Below are 15,882 nucleotides of genomic sequence, written 5' to 3'. Positions count from 1 at the left end.
CCCCGCCCTAACAACAATAAGAATATATACACTTATATTATATACCTACAAAAATGAATTCAAAGAAATAATATATTGCGATTGAGTTATTCTCATTAATTATTATATGTAAAATCAAATAACACAAGTAATAAATAAATGAATAAATAAATATATTTAAAATGTATCGAAAATTGAAAAAATGTATTGTTTTTGTTTTTATTTTTAGCTGAAAACGAAAATTGTAAAGGGATCTGTCTGTGGTATATGGCAATCTAACAATTAATAAAACAATATTCTTTTTTCTTTAATATTAATTATTAATTTATTTCGTTGTTTCTTATGTTTTTTATATTGCTTCACAATAGTTGACTAGAGTAAACAGCTTAGGATTACGCAGATTCCTGGGTGGCACTATTTCCACCCCTAGAAAATGCTCAACCCTTGGATTCTCTCTCTCTCTACCTCTCTGGTTTTACTTGCAATGAGATCGCAGCAAAGTGACTAGAATGCGGAGGAGCTTCTGCCCTCCAAGGTTGGTTATTAAGCTTGCAAGAGCCCATCGCTTTGGCCAACCAATTTCCCAAGAAGAGTCTGATAAAGCGGCGATTCCGTGGGTATTCCCTCGCTCTGAAGGAAGAGCAGCGTTTCCCTGGCGCACATGGCGAAACCCAGTGCCTCTGCCTGACTCCTTTCGGCTGGGGTGGGTGGTGCAAATCGAGCAGCAACCTCCGCATCCTCCGCACTCTCTTCGACATCTTCCTCTTCAGCTTCTGCTGCCGCACCATCCCGTTCATCTAGATCATGCTCAAAAGCATCCAATTCCGCCTGCAACTCCATTATCTTTTGCAGGGCTTCCAGAAGGATACGGTTAGGGGCATCTGGCGGGGACGCGTAATCCTGTCCTGGCTCTTCCGCGGGTGGAGTTAGAGGACGATGGCGTTTCTCCGGAGCTGCTTCATCCGGCTGCTGTAAATGTTGCTGCTCCTGTGGCTGAACATGTTGCTCCTGTCCCGGCTGCAGCTGCTGATGTTGCTGCTGCTCTTCCTGGCTGGCACGTTTGCGTTTCATGATCAGTTTTCCCGACATGGTTAGAAAATGATCTCCAAAAATTCAGTTGCAATCTTTTCGTTTTCAAAATTGTTGTCTGCGCGACACAACCTTCGTTCACCTGGCGATCGCCACGACTGAGCTGCGACCAACTGCACCCCGGCGACCAACTGGCAACTCCAACCCCAAATTGTGTCAGGAACCAGAGATAGTAGCATTAGGGGATGTGCCGCGCCAAGGAAATTAAAAACAACAATCCAACGGCAAGGAAAAAAATTGTTGCAGCTGTTTGAGTTGCGGCAGCTGAAGCGGGAGGGGCAACAGGATACTGGCTACAGGCTACAGGCTAAAAGGCAAAACAACGGCAGCGGCAGCAGCAGCAGCAGGATATTGCAACCCTCAGCTGGCGATGTCTCTCTCTCCGGCTGCAGCAGCCGCGCTCCGAATATCCTCCCTTCCTCCGTTCTGCACCCCATCCCCCTGGATCACAGCCGCGCCCCTGCTCGTCCTTTCCGACCTTCCCGTTGTTGTTGTCCCGTGGCTGTTTCCATTCGATGCGGCATAGTCGATAAGTAGGTGCCCTGTTCATGTCCTTTTCTGTAGGGTGTTAAAGCAAAAACGATAAGGCATAAAAAGGGTTGATTAAAAAAAAAGGATTAAGTAATGGCTTACCTTTAGGATTTTCCAAAACATTTCTATTTCATTGTGAGCTTAAATATTTTATTTGAAATTAAATAACTAAAAATTACATTATAAGGCTCTTGGTCTTTAATACTTAGAAGCTTACTTTATACTTTAATGAGCATTTATATATAATTCAGACCATAGGCATTTGATTGCTTCCAAAACTAATAGAACATTGTTACAGTTTAATCATATGATAAAATCTGGTTTCAAAAGCAAGTCAATTTAAAATGTGTTAATCATTTGGATCTGGTTTTAGCGAACGATGACCGATATAATTGCTTAAATTGCTTTTCTTGGTAAAAAATTGTGCGGTGCTGACGCATTTATAAAATTAGTGATTTAGTTTAGGTACTTAATTAATATTACTATATGTGTATTCATATAGTTTTCTGTTTATTATAAATTATTACAAAATAAGGAGTTTTCTAAACCATTTGTATAATAAATGGATAGACAATATTCTTAGTCATATTTATTTATGCAGGTAATATTTTTTAGGTAAATATTTGAAAGGAATTCTAGGATTTTAGTAGAGGTAATAAAAAACCACATTGACCGAGAGATATTTCTATTCCTATTTTTCAGTTTCACTTTTCAACGTGTGTGCAGGGGATTTCCGATTCTGGTATGACCAACCATAATAAGCATTTGCAGCTGGCACGCTTCACATTCATCTCTTCGATCGGCGCTTCCCCTGCGAGTTAGTTTGACCTGCCATTGCAATGATAAGTGCACACCTATATGCACTGCGAGAAATTTCTGGAAAGTTCTTTTGTCACAAAAAAACGTTGTCATGGAAATTTAAAGGTTTTCCTTCAGCTGAAAACCTATTAAGTATGAATAAAATAAACTTGACTTCTGTTGGCATGGAGAACCAAAGCTTATCGGCGTTATTACAGGTTGTAAATCGACGAAAGGTGAGTGGAACACATGCTAATCGATTTAATAGCTGCTCGCAAATTTGAAAACTAACTAAATTTTCGTCTGGCTTAATGGCTAGTCTACTATTATGTTATCATTGTAATAGCTTAACAATGAGTTTCTTAAAGAAGGGAGAGGATTTAAAATCGCCAAAACTAAAATGACGCAATAATTGACAAAGGCCTTGTCTTAACCAACTGACTTATTGATAGCAATCAATTTTTATTTATGGCCAAGGAAATTGAGCATTATTAGATTGATTTGGGGCTCTTAATTTTGACACTATCTTAGCATATTGCTGTTAATGAATTTGGGGAAGGCATTTAAATAATCACGCCTCCGATGCCTGTGAACTTTTGATATGGCTGATTGAATATTTGTATTGTATCTCTCCTTTGGCAGACGCAGCGAACAAATAACGTGTTGATAAGCAATATGGTAAAGGGCATATCATAATTGAATCATATATTATTTTTATCTCGTTATTATCGCACACTTGACATTGTGTAATATTGCGTGTTGGTTTGCGGCCTCCATTTCATTTTCAGCTCAACTTCTGCCCTAAGCATCCACTATTTATTTTCGAAAAAAACTCAATTGTGTGTTGTATTTTAGTTGGATCTTTTAAGATATATTTTTAGGCGACAACGCGAGCAGGAAAGTTGTACCTTTCGTTTGAAGTATTGGTCCGACTACACTCAGTAAATACATCATTCGCAGCCGCAGCTGTTGCATGTGTGTGTGTGTATGGGTCTGTGGGTATATAGCATATAGTGCCATTATATATGATTGAACAGTTTGAAAATCACGCGACAAGTGCCGGCGTATAATTGGGGGTGTTCGGTGGCTTTTTTTCCCCAAGATCCTCAGAACAATTGTGATCATTTCATTTGACAACGGAAATTCGCTGGGAACTGGAAATAAGTAATTTACTAAAAAAAAGGCAAAAAACCAAGGCAACATCATCTTTTGAATATTATCTTTTCCTTCCTTTTTGGTGGCCATAAATCAATCGAACAACCAGGCCTCATTGTTATCAATGGAATTTGCCTCAAGTTCGCAGAAGACACTTGTTTGGAATTTTTGAGAAATTAATAACAAAAGATCGGGTTACTTGGCTGAGGCAGCAACAGTATCTGCAGCAATAAAATTTTACAGTGAGCCCTCTAAGCATTGGATAAACTGTTATGAAAGAGTTTTCGGTTTTTATATATAGAGTGACTAGCTTTATGAGCTGTAGACAGAGAGAGTGTTACATCTGTTCACAAAAAGATGCTAAACTGAAGGCTTCTGTAGATAGATAGGTAGATATATAATATATCTTCTAAGTCAGCATAGAAAAATAGGTAGTTTAAAACCAAAGTAGAGTTAAATATTTTCTTCATTAACTTCAACCCATCGAGAGTTCACTTTTTTTTTAGTACAACTCATACTTTGGCGTGGGAATGTCGCGTTGTGTTTGGGCAACTGTTTTGCTAAGTACCTGCCTCTGTCTGAGCTACGATGATTCAGGTAGATATAGCCGATTCACCATTATCTGTTCTATAACTGCCGATTATTGCACGATAAGTCCGCTTCTGATGGCTCCCCACTATATAAAACTGGGGAAAATTGCAAAAAGAGCATCAGCAGAATCGTAATGTGACGTTAACCCGCTCTGAGCCGCAAATACGAGGCCTTATCGTAATCAGTCCGCTTCGCGAGTCAGTAAATTTCGGTCTACCTTTTTTGGTATTCGGTTTTAGGTTTTCGGTTATAACGGTTCTCGGACTCTCAGCCAATTTCGGTGGGTTGGTCAGTTGGCCCGCGGACCGTGCGACGAGTGCATGTAAGTAGCGATCAGTGGTCTGTTAATTCGTTGATTGGCTTTCCAAAGTCCATCGGTTTTTCGGTGTTCATCGTCGTCGATCCGAAAGTAGCAGAGTTTTTTCAATGCTTTGACTCTGTTTTGAGGGCTTTTGAGCCAAGAAAGCTTTTGGGCCAATGTCGAGCTCGTTTCCGAGTTCAATTGGAAAACCAGTTAACGGAGCGAAGTGGAAGTGGCTATAGCTATGGCACAAGTCGAGTTGAATGGGCTGGGGATTTGTGTGTTTTCGCACACGCAGTGTGATAAGCGGCGATTAGATTTAAAGCACCCAATAAACTAAACTAAATTGCGATTTCTCCCCGCTCGTGATTGATAAATATTTGACTTTTAGTAGTGATAGCTGATTAGGTGCGAAAGGACCTTCAACCGACCAAGCAGAAAATCAGGTTTACAACAACTACCTTTTTTCTACTACTTTTTTATAATACATCGCCATTAGATGTTAAATTAGTTGATATAATCTCAAGTACCTTCTCGAGTGCTTCATAAAGGTATTTTCTTATAAATTTATATAAAAGCTTTATTGCTTTGTTATAAAAACATCATAACTGCCCGCCCACAACAAATATATAATATAGGGAAATGTCTGCCAAAAACTACTGGCGAAAAAAAGAATCAGTGTTTATTATGATTTTGCCATTAATCTCATCTCTTTGTCTGTGATAACTTATCAGTGATGATATTTAATATTCTAGTCCCAAAATGATGTCTGCCTGGAGTATCTTTATCGGATCATGCTGCCTTCTGGCACTAATGATCCATCCAGTCCAGCCGAATCCCATTGTTCCCCGTGCGGATGTGGCCACCGAGTTCATTATCCTACATAATAACGACATGCACGCCCGATTTGAGCAGACGAGTGTGACCAGTGGCACCTGCTCCCAGGAGGATGCCAACACGAATCAGTGCTACGGAGGATTCGCCAGGGTAGCCTATGAGTGAGTGCCATCTATTAACTTAATTATATATAAATCGAATAAATATCTTTAATTTAGAGTTCGCAAATATCGCAAGGAGGCGCAGGAGGGCGGAACCCCTGTGTTCTATCTGAATGCAGGTGACACCTACACCGGAACAGCTTGGTTTACCGTCTACAAGGACAAGATCGCCAGTGCTTTTCTTAACAAGCTATCACCGGATGCTATTGTAAGAATAGAGTTGGGCTTAACTCTTTTTGTACTTTATAAATCATATTTACTATTCCTTATAGTCCCTGGGTAACCATGAGTTCGACCAGAATGTTGAGGGTCTGGTGCCCTTCCTCAATGCCGTGGAGTTCCCTGTTTTGGCCTGTAATCTGAACCTTACCGATGTACCCGAAATGGCCGCTGCCAAACAGCTAGCCAACTCCACGATCCTGGAAACGAATGGCGTGAAGATTGGTGTGATTGGTTATCTCACACCTGATACCAAGGTGCTGGCATTCCGTAACAAAGTGGAGTACGAGGAGGAGATCGTTTCCATTAAGTGGGTAGACTCAAGAATTACTTAAGAGCTTGGTTTTTATTGTTTATATCTCTTAGTGCTGAGGCTGAGAGACTGAAAGCTCAGGGCATCAATATCATCATCGCCTTGGGCCACTCTGGCTACCAAAAGGATCAGGAAATAGCTTTGAACTGTCCGGAGGTTGATATCGTTATTGGTGGTCACTCTCACACATTCTTGGATGCCAATCAACCGGTGGCTGATCCCACGGACTCCGACCCGGAGGCTGTCCGAGGTCCTTATCCCACCACAGTGGTCCAGGCTAGTGGCAAAAAAGTTCCAGTTGTCCAGGCTTATGCTTATACAAAGTATCTGGGCAAGATCCATGTTCAGGTAACTAACTTAATAGTAAATTTTGTATAACTTTCCACTAATCTATATTTTTGTAAATTCCCAGTTCGATGCCGAGGGCAATCTGATTGAGTTTGATGGTGCTCCCATCCTGCTTAATGCCTCTGTGGATCAGGAACAGGATCTCCTTGATTTGCTAGAGGAATACCGCCCCCAACTAGAGGAGTTGGAGAAAACGATCTTGGGCTACACCAAGGTGTTCCTCGAGGGCGGCAACATATGTCGATTGAGGGAGTGCAACCTTGGAAACATGATAACAGATGCCATGATCTATTCCCGTGTCACGGAGAACAAGGGTGGAGAATTCTGGACGGATGCACCGATTGCCTTTATGCAGGGAGGAGGTGGGTTCAATTAGCTTGATTAGAAAGATCAAAAGATACTGATAAAATCCTTTAGGAATTCGAGCCTCCGTTGAAAAGCAAGCCGATGGAGCCATCAATGGAGCCACTTTGCTGACAGTTCTTCCTTTCGAGAATAATCTGTTTATAACCAAGATTTTGGGAACGACCCTTCTGGCAGCCTTGGAGCATTCAGCTGCTGTAAGGTTGCAGGACTCGAACGGTGGATTCCTGCAGATGTCCGGATTGCGTGTGGAGTACAACTACAACAACGAGCAGGGCAAACGGGTGGTTTCCGCTCAAGCTCTGTGCTCCAATTGCTCTGTTCCCACGTACAAAAGCATCAATGAGACGGCCTTTTACTTCGTGATCGTTCCACAGTTCCTGCTGGAAGGCGGCGATGGCTATGATCTGGTCGAGGAATCGGATCCCTATAGTGAAGATCTCGGCCGAAACGATCTCAATGCCACGATGGAGTACCTGAAGCAGCGCCATTTCGTCTATCCTGAGATCGAAGAGAGGATTGTGATCCATGAGAAGACTGATACCGGCTCGGCGTCCGGTATTGTGGCTTCCGTCACGCTGCTCCTGGTCTCTTCCCTGTTAACTAGATTCTTCTAGTGGGTTTTTCTTTTTGCAACCGTATTACTTCAATAATTTCATAGCCAAAAGTATGTGACTATTTTTACAGGAGATTGCATTTTTGCCCTTAAAGTTAGTTTAATTTTCAGCTAGCGAAGTCTGTTTTTTAGATGGCCTTAAATTACAATAATATATGTTTCGCTGAACATAAACAGATTAGCAAATAAATGTTGTGAAAATTAGAAATCATTTGTTTTTATTTGTATTATTAAAATTAATAGATTTTTGCCATTTTTCGTTTATTGATTGAACAACAAAAAACGTAAACTAAAAAATGTATTTAAAAAGACAAGTTTTTATTAGGTAGCTTCTTTGGTTATTGTAACTTAAATGTTATCAAAAATATTAAAGAAAATGTTATGTATATGTGTATATTGCTAATATAATAAAACCATTAATTAACGTTCTTGAATTATTTTCTTATTATGTTACTTCAATTACAGTTTTCGAACTTATCGAAAACCATATTAGGAAGAATGCGCATTATTGACTTTTAAAACTTTTAAATTTCTATTCTATTCTAAAATTATATGATACAGGATTGAAGTATTTCGATTTTGCAACACTCCAACAATTTTTCATATTAAATATGTTTTCCTGGAAATTTTAAATTTTAGCTTAAACAAAATGCCTACATAGTTTGGCTATTTCTTACTTTACATTTTTGGAATCTATAAAATGTATAAATTGCTTTCAGATTTTAATAAGGGAACTATATATTTTCTTAAAAACTAATTAGTAACCTCAGTATCAGGGAATAATGCACTAGCATTCTGAGTCTAAATTTGGAACACATTTCTCATCTCCATTCCAGTGCAAGTGTTCATTTATAATTAGCTGTTGGCCATGGCTGATTTATTTTTTAATTTGCGTACGGAATTTGAGAACAAGTGCTTTGATCTTTCGTTAAGCAGAAAGAAAACTTCCAACTCAACACGGTTTAAATGGCTCTTTATAATATATTTACAACTTTTATATCTAATAAACTTTTTTTCATTACAATGTTATGTTTACAAATTATTAATTTATCAAAATAAAAATCACTTCGGAAGTCTTAATTGATTATTTAAAAATTAAAAGAAAAGAGAAAAAAATAACTGACTACATCTGCCGCCTGCTCAATTTTTGATTTGATTAATTATTTGCAAATAATAACATAATAGCCGACAGCCGCCAGCCAGGCATTACGTATACGTAACGTAAGCGTATACGTAACTTCAGAGAAAGAGAGAGCGAGCAGAAGAGAATCTCACCTGCAGTTGAGATGCTGTTTTGCCGGTTAATTCTTAAAAATGATACTCATGCCATCGCACATGCTCCCAAGTGCCGGCGAATAAATGTGATATAAAAATAATTTATAATAATAATATAAACAGCGCTGCAGCAGAACATGCGACGGCGCCGGCAACTACGACCGCAAAAAGCGAGGAGAAGTCAGTGCGATTATAGACTTTGGTGGCAAAGGTTGTATATATATATTTTCAACGGTGAAACAAAAGGGAAACTGATCGTGATTTTTGTAGAATGAAATGCAGAATTCAATTAACTTTTACGTTTGGTAACAGAAGCAGGGCAACACCAGTAAAATGTGGTTTTTAATTATACTTTAGAGACGGAAAATTATTGAGTGGTTTTCCCAGTGCAAATTGATATTAATGTGTAACTGATTTTAGTTCCATAAATGCAACATTTCTGTAATTCGCGTAACGTTATTGTTGAAGCAAACTTCCTTAACCGGTACCTTTGACCGAATACATACAAAATTAGCTTTTACTTTTATCATCGTTAAGGAGTGTTTTTTCATAATTTCCAGTTTAGTTAAGTAATAAATATCTGCTGGTGTTGAAATCATTCCTTTCCCTACCTTCTGGCATTTAATATTGGCAAATTTATCAGTTTTGTGTAAATATACTTGGGTGTGAAATTATTACAGAGAAAGGCAAATGAATTATGCGATTAGCTATATTTGTTTTCCTTTTTGGCTTTCTGGGTGTTCCGTTTTTCCGAAACTATTGCACATGCAGGTATTCCAAGGCTGCATGAAAGAGTATTTCAAAATTGAATTTGCTTTTCTGCGGATCTTTAATGATCTGTGCGAAAGATTGTATCGCTCACTGCGGGGGGTTTTTTCGCGTGGATGACCCAAGCACTCACGCCTCAAGTGATATTTTTGCTTTATAAGCAAATTAATTAGGTTTAATATCTGGTTATGTGGAGCGACACAAAGGTTCACTTAATTGTATTGTTGTTTTCGCACTTGTTTCTGTTTTGAATTCTGTTTTGACGCTTTCAGATAGATAATTTTTTATTCTCGACCAGGAGTGAGTAAACAATATATGTTTATCATACAAATACATATATACTCCTCTATATAGAGTACCATTTGCAAATAGTCTGCTGTTAGGGGAAAACTAGGAACCAAACATGCAGTTCTGTTTACCACTTGAAAATACTAATTGTTCTTTCTACTGAATGTTTAGAGAGTGGGTTCTGTATCAAGGCAAATATTAAACTAATTTTTCAAAGAGTGTAAATTAATTTCAGCAAAGTTCAAGTACTTAACAGAGCTGTCTGCCAAACTTTGTAATTTCTATCGTAAAGTCATTAAAGCTATATAAGGGCCCATAAAGATAGAAGCGTATCATTTATAAGGTGTTTATGGATTGGGCTATAACCTATTCGCTTGGCACTAATGAAAATCTCAACTATCATTCCCAATTGGATTAAAGATGGAGTCGTGCCGGTTCACTGGGATCTTAGTGATTCTCCTGATTCACTGGACTCAAGCCAATCCTATATTAACTAATCCCAAAGTGGCCACGGAGTTTATCATCCTGCACAATAATGATATGCATGCCCGATTTGAACAGACGAGTGTGAATAGTGGCACATGTTCTCCAGAAGATGCACATACCAATAGATGCTATGGAGGTTTCGCCAGGGTGGCTTATGAGTGAGTTGCGATTTCTAGATCATGAGTTCCAAACCCATAAGCAAGCCTTTTTCAGAGTTCGAAAGTATCGCAAGGAGGCGAAGGAGGGTGGAACTTCCGTATTGTACTTAAATGCTGGTGACACCTACACAGGCACAGCTTGGTTTACTATCTTTAAGGACAAAATTGCCAGTGCTTTCCTCAACAAATTGGAACCAGATGCCATAGTAAGTATATTGGAACTTTTTTTTTAGAAAGAATAACCAACATATACCGTTATTTGTAGTCCCTGGGTAATCACGAGTTTGATGAGAGGGTAGAGGGTCTGATACCATTTCTCAACGAGGTCAACTTCCCTGTTTTGGCAAGTAATCTGGATCTTAGCAAGGTTCCCCAACTTAAGGCCACCAAGCACTTGGCCAATTCTACCGTTCTAGAGGCTAATGGCACTAAGATCGGAGTCATTGGTTATCTCACTCCGGACACGAAAAAACTTACCCTCAATATGGATGTGGAGTTTAACGAGGAAGTTGAGTCCATCAAGTGAGTGAATTAATCATCTTTGTTACCTTAACCTAATCTCGAATTCATATTAACCAGTGCTGAGGCCAAGAAATTGAAGGCGCAGGGCATCAAAATCATCATCGCTCTAGGTCACTCTGGTTATGCAAAGGATCAGGAAATAGCAAAGAACTGTCCGGAGGTGGATCTAGTGATTGGTGGCCATACGAACACATTCCTCTACAATGGTGCCCAGCCGGATTCGGAACACATAGATGGTCCCTATCCGACGTTGGTCAAGCAAAAGAGCGGCAAGGAGGTTCCGGTGGTGCAGGCCTATGCATATACCAAATATTTGGGAAAACTTCATGTGCAGGTATATTATCTTAGAAACAGTGTGATTTCATTTTCAAAACTAGTTAAATATTTCATTTTCATTTAATTTTTCAGTTTGATGCCGAAGGTAACCTTATTAAGTGGGATGGTGCTCCTATCCTGCTCAATGCTTCAGTGTCTCAGGAGCAGGATCTCCTGGATCTGCTGGAGGTCTATCGCCCGAATGTCACTAGACTGGAGAAGGCAGTCGTCGGACACTCGAAGGTTTATCTGGAGGGTCGCAAGGAGGTTTGCCGGGCAGCGGAATGCAACCTTGGCAATCTGATAACCGATGCGATGGTGTACAGTCGCCTTATGGAGGAGCAAGGCGGCGATTTCTGGACCGATGCTCCCATTTCTATAATGCAGGGAGGAGGTAAGTGCAAGCTTATATTGTCTGTATTGAGTACATGTTAATTTTGTTATTTTATATGTTTTTCAGGCATCCGTAGTTCTATTGAAAAGCGATCAGATGGCTCCATCACCGACAGCGATATCCTTTCCGTACTGCCCTGGAGTAATAATCTCTATATGACGCCGATGTCAGGAAAAACTCTCCGCCGAGCTTTGGAACACGGAGCTGCCTTGAGGGGCAAGGATTCGGACGGTGGTTTTCTGCAGGTGTCTGGCATCCAAGTGGTGTTTAATCCTAAGAAACCTGAGGGTCAGCGCGTGGTCTCTGTTAAGGTTCGATGTGGTGCTTGTCTAGTGCCCACCTATGGTGATCTGAATGATACAGCTACCTACAATGTTGTTCTGGGAGAGTTCTTGTTGGATGGTGGAGATGGACATACATTTAGGGATCCAGCATATAAGCCGCAGCGTCTGCAAAATAACGATAAGGAGGCGGTGTCCCAATATCTTAGGCAACGGCAGTATGTTTATCCCGATATCGAGGGTCGTATTATTTTCATAAATTCGGCTGGTGGACTTATGGGCTCAGTAGCCCTGATCGTTATTACTTCCCTCTTGATGAATATATTCAATTAGAATTAAATCTTTACAACCTACCTTAGTTTACGCGTTTATACTATGATTCCTTAACAGTAGTCCTTTGCAATAAAAATTTAAATTTTTTGATTAAATTCGAGGTGTTAGAAAAACTAATTTGTTTTTACAAGAAACCAGAATCTTAAAAAAAAACGCATTTTTGGAAAAGGAATATATAAATAGTTACGGTCGACAATGATGGACATTGTTTTCTTAACATTTCAAAGATATTTAAATTATATATAGTGGTGCATAGTTTTAGGCATGGCATAAAATAACTACTTTAGTTACAAAGTGGCTGCTAGGCATATTGAATATATATACTTATATATATACATTTTAAAATATAAATATGGCTGTAATAAGGAGATACAAAACGAACCGAGACTAGCACCGACAATAAAGGGTCCGCTTTTATTTTTAAATACATTTATCATTAGCGGCCAACCGATAACTATTTATCGAAAAGCAATGGTCTTCGGTGTGACCAAGGAAGAGTAAATAAGATATGCCGTTAAGATTTAAATAATTATTATAACTTTTACTTAGTTCTCATATAACATAACATAAAATTAAAAAAATAAATGATTCTATCCTACTTTTTTGAATTCTAAGACCCTAGATCTAAGTTTTCTATTGTTTTTCATTCAGTTTTGTATATATTTTTTGAGCTTTACCAAAAATGTTTAAAGTTACAACAGTTGCCTTCTTGGTGATCGTGACATTTGTGGACTGGATCTGTGGCTTAAGGCTTACCATACTGCACACCAATGATATGCACTCCTGGTTCGATCCCATTTCCGGTAAAGGTGGAAAATGTAAAGGTAATGATGATGTGATGGGCTTATGTTTCGGAGGATTTGGAAGGGTGGCTACAGTGTAAGTTTTCTTAAGATGTGTTTCTTTAACAAAGGATCCAAATGATAACATCCAATTTTAGGGTTAACACTACCAGGAATACTGCAAATGACCCAGTTCTCTATTTAAATGGTGGCGATTCCTTCCAAGGAACTCCCTGGTTTTCAGTTTATCGAGGCAAAATGGTGGCAGAAATGCTAAATTTGTTGGCGCCTGATGCCATGGTAAAAGTTATTAAGATAATTTCAAGTTTTTAAGATAATGAATCTTCAATAGACCCTTGGAGTTCACGAGCTTGACGATGGAGCGGGGGCCTTTGCCGATTTTTTGGATATTATTAAGTTTCCAGTGGTCACCAGCAATGTAAACTTGAAGGGGGAACCCAGACTTGCAAGTCATAAACATTTAGTTTCCTCCACGGTTGTTACAAAGGGTAATCATAAGATTGGCATCGTGGGTTATATAAGGACGGATACCAAGCAGCGTACTCAGCCCAATAATCTGGTTTACAAACAGGAGGTCCCCGCCATTAAGTATTATATTTGAATTATATTATAATAATCCTTAATCCTAAAATTCCTATTTTAGTAAAGAAACAAAGAAACTTATTGATAAAGGAATCAATATAATCATTGCTCTGGGACATTCGGGCTATGATAAGGATATGGATATAGCCAAGCGTTGTCCGGACGTCGACGTCGTAGTGGGTGGTCAGTCACACACTTTTCTATATTCCGGAAAGGCTCCGAGCACGGATATTCCGGAGGGTCCCTATCCGACTATAGTGATAAAGCCGGATGGCAGAAAGGTGCCTGTTGTCCAGGCCTATGCCTATACCAAATATCTGGGAAAACTATCGCTAGAAGTAGGATCTTCCAAACGCCAGTTTCTCATTTAGTTTTAATTTGTCTTTAATTTTTCAGTTTGACAATAATGGGAACCTGCTGACTTTCAAGGGCAGCCCTATTTTACTAGATAATAGCTTTAAGCCAAGAAAAGATGTTCAAAATTATCTTCAACAATATCGTCAGGTCATCGACGATATGGAGCGCAATGTGGTTGGGACAACTTCGGTTTATCTGAATGGCGATAGAAGAAGCTGCGGTTTTGGCGAGTGTAATTTTGGTAACTTTATAGCGGACAGCTTTGTTTATAATCGAGTAATGGAAGCCTTGTCCCTACGAAGAACTTGGACCGATGCTCCTATTGGTCTCATTAATGCTGGCGGTGAGTGATTCAGTTTAAGTTTGACTATATATGTAAATATTTTAAAGTATTATTTCACAGCCATTAGAGCCTCCATTGATCCCGGGGAAACGGGTGTCATCACAGAGGCCGATGTGGTGACTGTACTTCCCTTTAGCCACGCTATGTTCTATACCAGGATTAGTGGTAATCAATTGATAAAAGCCTTGGAACACTCTGCCCACATGCGGAGCAAACGGATGTCTGGTGCCTTTCTTCAGGTTTCAGGACTTCGTCTGAAGTTCAACTACAGCCAGCCTAAGGGTGAAAGGATTAGTGATCTTAAAGCCCTGTGCTCCGCCTGCCAGATTCCCCACTATGAGCCCGTCGTGAGCCAGAAGTATTATGGTGTAGTACTCACCTCGTTTCTGTTGAACGGCGGTGAGGGCTACAATTTCATCGATCGAAAACATCCGGAAGTTGCGAATCTTACCATTCTCGATCGCGATGCAGTTATACGGTATCTCAAGGAGCACAAGATCATTTACCCGGAACGGGAGGACCGACAATCTGCACGGGAGATGCGTGAAACCAACTTGGCTTCCAACTTGTTGTCGTTTGAACGCTTTTTGTTAGTTAGCTTTTTGTACTTTTGTCACTTTATTCTCGTTTAAGAGTCGAGTCTGCGAAATGGGAAAAGAAAACGATCTGCGTCTCCATGGGGCATCATTATCATTAGAATTCGCTTTCTGTTTTTGTCCGTTGCGCAACCGCTTAGAACTGAGATCAGCGATTAGTTGAAGTGTGAGCAGTGACCTTTCCTATATAAACAAACATGTCTAAAATCAGATTATAAATATATATTATCAAGCCTAGACTAAGTTTAATAGTCTCAGCATCGTTTTATTATAATTTGGAAAACAAAATATAAAGGTAAAGCTAACAGATTCTTTTAACAGTTTCATCAGATTTAACAGCTATGATGGTAATGATTTTAACCCAAATCCTTAGAACTTGTTCTAAGAAATACAATTCGATTTATTTATAATCCAAATTTATAAACAAATGTAAGCTTTTAGGTTTCTAAAGACATATCGTGCTCTCTGCTAACAGCATTTCTGACTTTGACTGATCAGTGAGTGTCTCGGGCATATTCATAATGCCAGGTGCTACCAGCATGACTCCACTTCTGTGGCTGGCCATAATTGACTGCCAAATGAAGGCTACCAATCGGCAAATGTATCTGTATCTGTGGCTTGGTCTTGGGTCGTTTGTCCGGGCTTCCGTCTCTGTCTTTATAGCTGGCGGCTTTGGTCTCGTTCTCGGGTGTCTTCTGCTGGTGCTAAGCACTATTAAATTCCCCATGGTTAGGCTTTTCATGAGAAGTTCATGGCGCACCGACCCCGCCGACCTCTGCCCACATAATAGTCATCAAGCTCGTGTTGGCCGCCCCTGCATCGCAGTTACCCCTCGATTCTCCTCGGGATCCATCCATTGGCTTTGGCGTTGACTTTGGCCCCAATGTCTGCTACTGGCGGCGTGTTCCAGCTTTAGATGCAGCTCCATCTCCATCTCCGGCAGCAACTCCAGCTCCAGAGTTCTGCTGTCGTGAGAAGCACATACACATCATGGATATGCACACACATTGCATCCACATCCGCATCCACATTCAAGCTCAACTCGATCGTAGGCGACACAAACACAATCTACTGTCGGCA

At 39.8% G+C, this 15,882-nt stretch overlaps 3 protein-coding genes across 3 annotated transcripts; 2 read left to right on the top strand and 1 right to left on the bottom strand.

Annotated features, from left to right (window-relative positions):
• Window positions 1–248: 248 nt before the first annotated feature.
• LOC108112355 (myb-like protein I) lies at window positions 249–1,196 on the bottom strand. Its single transcript, XM_017222183.1, has one exon. It carries the CDS (start codon window positions 1,066–1,068, stop codon window positions 523–525), a length of 546 nt encoding a protein of 181 aa, XP_017077672.1. The 5' UTR covers window positions 1,069–1,196; the 3' UTR covers window positions 249–522.
• A 3,122-nt stretch (window positions 1,197–4,318) lies between these two features.
• Window positions 4,319–12,216, top strand: LOC108113373 (trifunctional nucleotide phosphoesterase protein YfkN). Its single transcript, XM_017223941.2, has 14 exons — window positions 4,319–4,465; window positions 5,200–5,442; window positions 5,500–5,650; window positions 5,715–5,971; window positions 6,028–6,322; window positions 6,387–6,684; window positions 6,740–7,301; window positions 8,700–8,760; window positions 10,053–10,276; window positions 10,332–10,482; window positions 10,542–10,798; window positions 10,856–11,132; window positions 11,207–11,507; window positions 11,574–12,216. Exons 2-14 carry the CDS (start codon window positions 5,207–5,209, stop codon window positions 12,119–12,121), a joined length of 3,618 nt encoding a protein of 1,205 aa, XP_017079430.2. The 5' UTR covers window positions 4,319–4,465; window positions 5,200–5,206; the 3' UTR covers window positions 12,122–12,216.
• Window positions 12,217–12,803: 587 nt separating this feature from the next.
• On the top strand, window positions 12,804–15,033 carry LOC108112094 (protein 5NUC). Its single transcript, XM_017221843.1, has 6 exons — window positions 12,804–13,000; window positions 13,062–13,203; window positions 13,256–13,512; window positions 13,568–13,844; window positions 13,903–14,206; window positions 14,267–15,033. The coding sequence occupies exons 1-6, from the start codon at window positions 12,804–12,806 to the stop codon at window positions 14,836–14,838; spliced, it is 1,749 nt and encodes a 582-aa protein (XP_017077332.1). The 3' UTR covers window positions 14,839–15,033.
• The last annotated feature ends 849 nt before the right edge of the window (window positions 15,034–15,882 follow it).

The sequence above is a fragment of the Drosophila eugracilis genome, unplaced genomic scaffold (genome assembly GCF_018153835.1).
Source record: "Drosophila eugracilis isolate 14026-0451.02 unplaced genomic scaffold, ASM1815383v1 contig_90, whole genome shotgun sequence".
Lineage (NCBI taxonomy): Eukaryota > Metazoa > Arthropoda > Insecta > Diptera > Drosophilidae > Drosophila > Drosophila eugracilis.
This window is presented reverse-complemented; position numbering and strand designations above follow the sequence as displayed.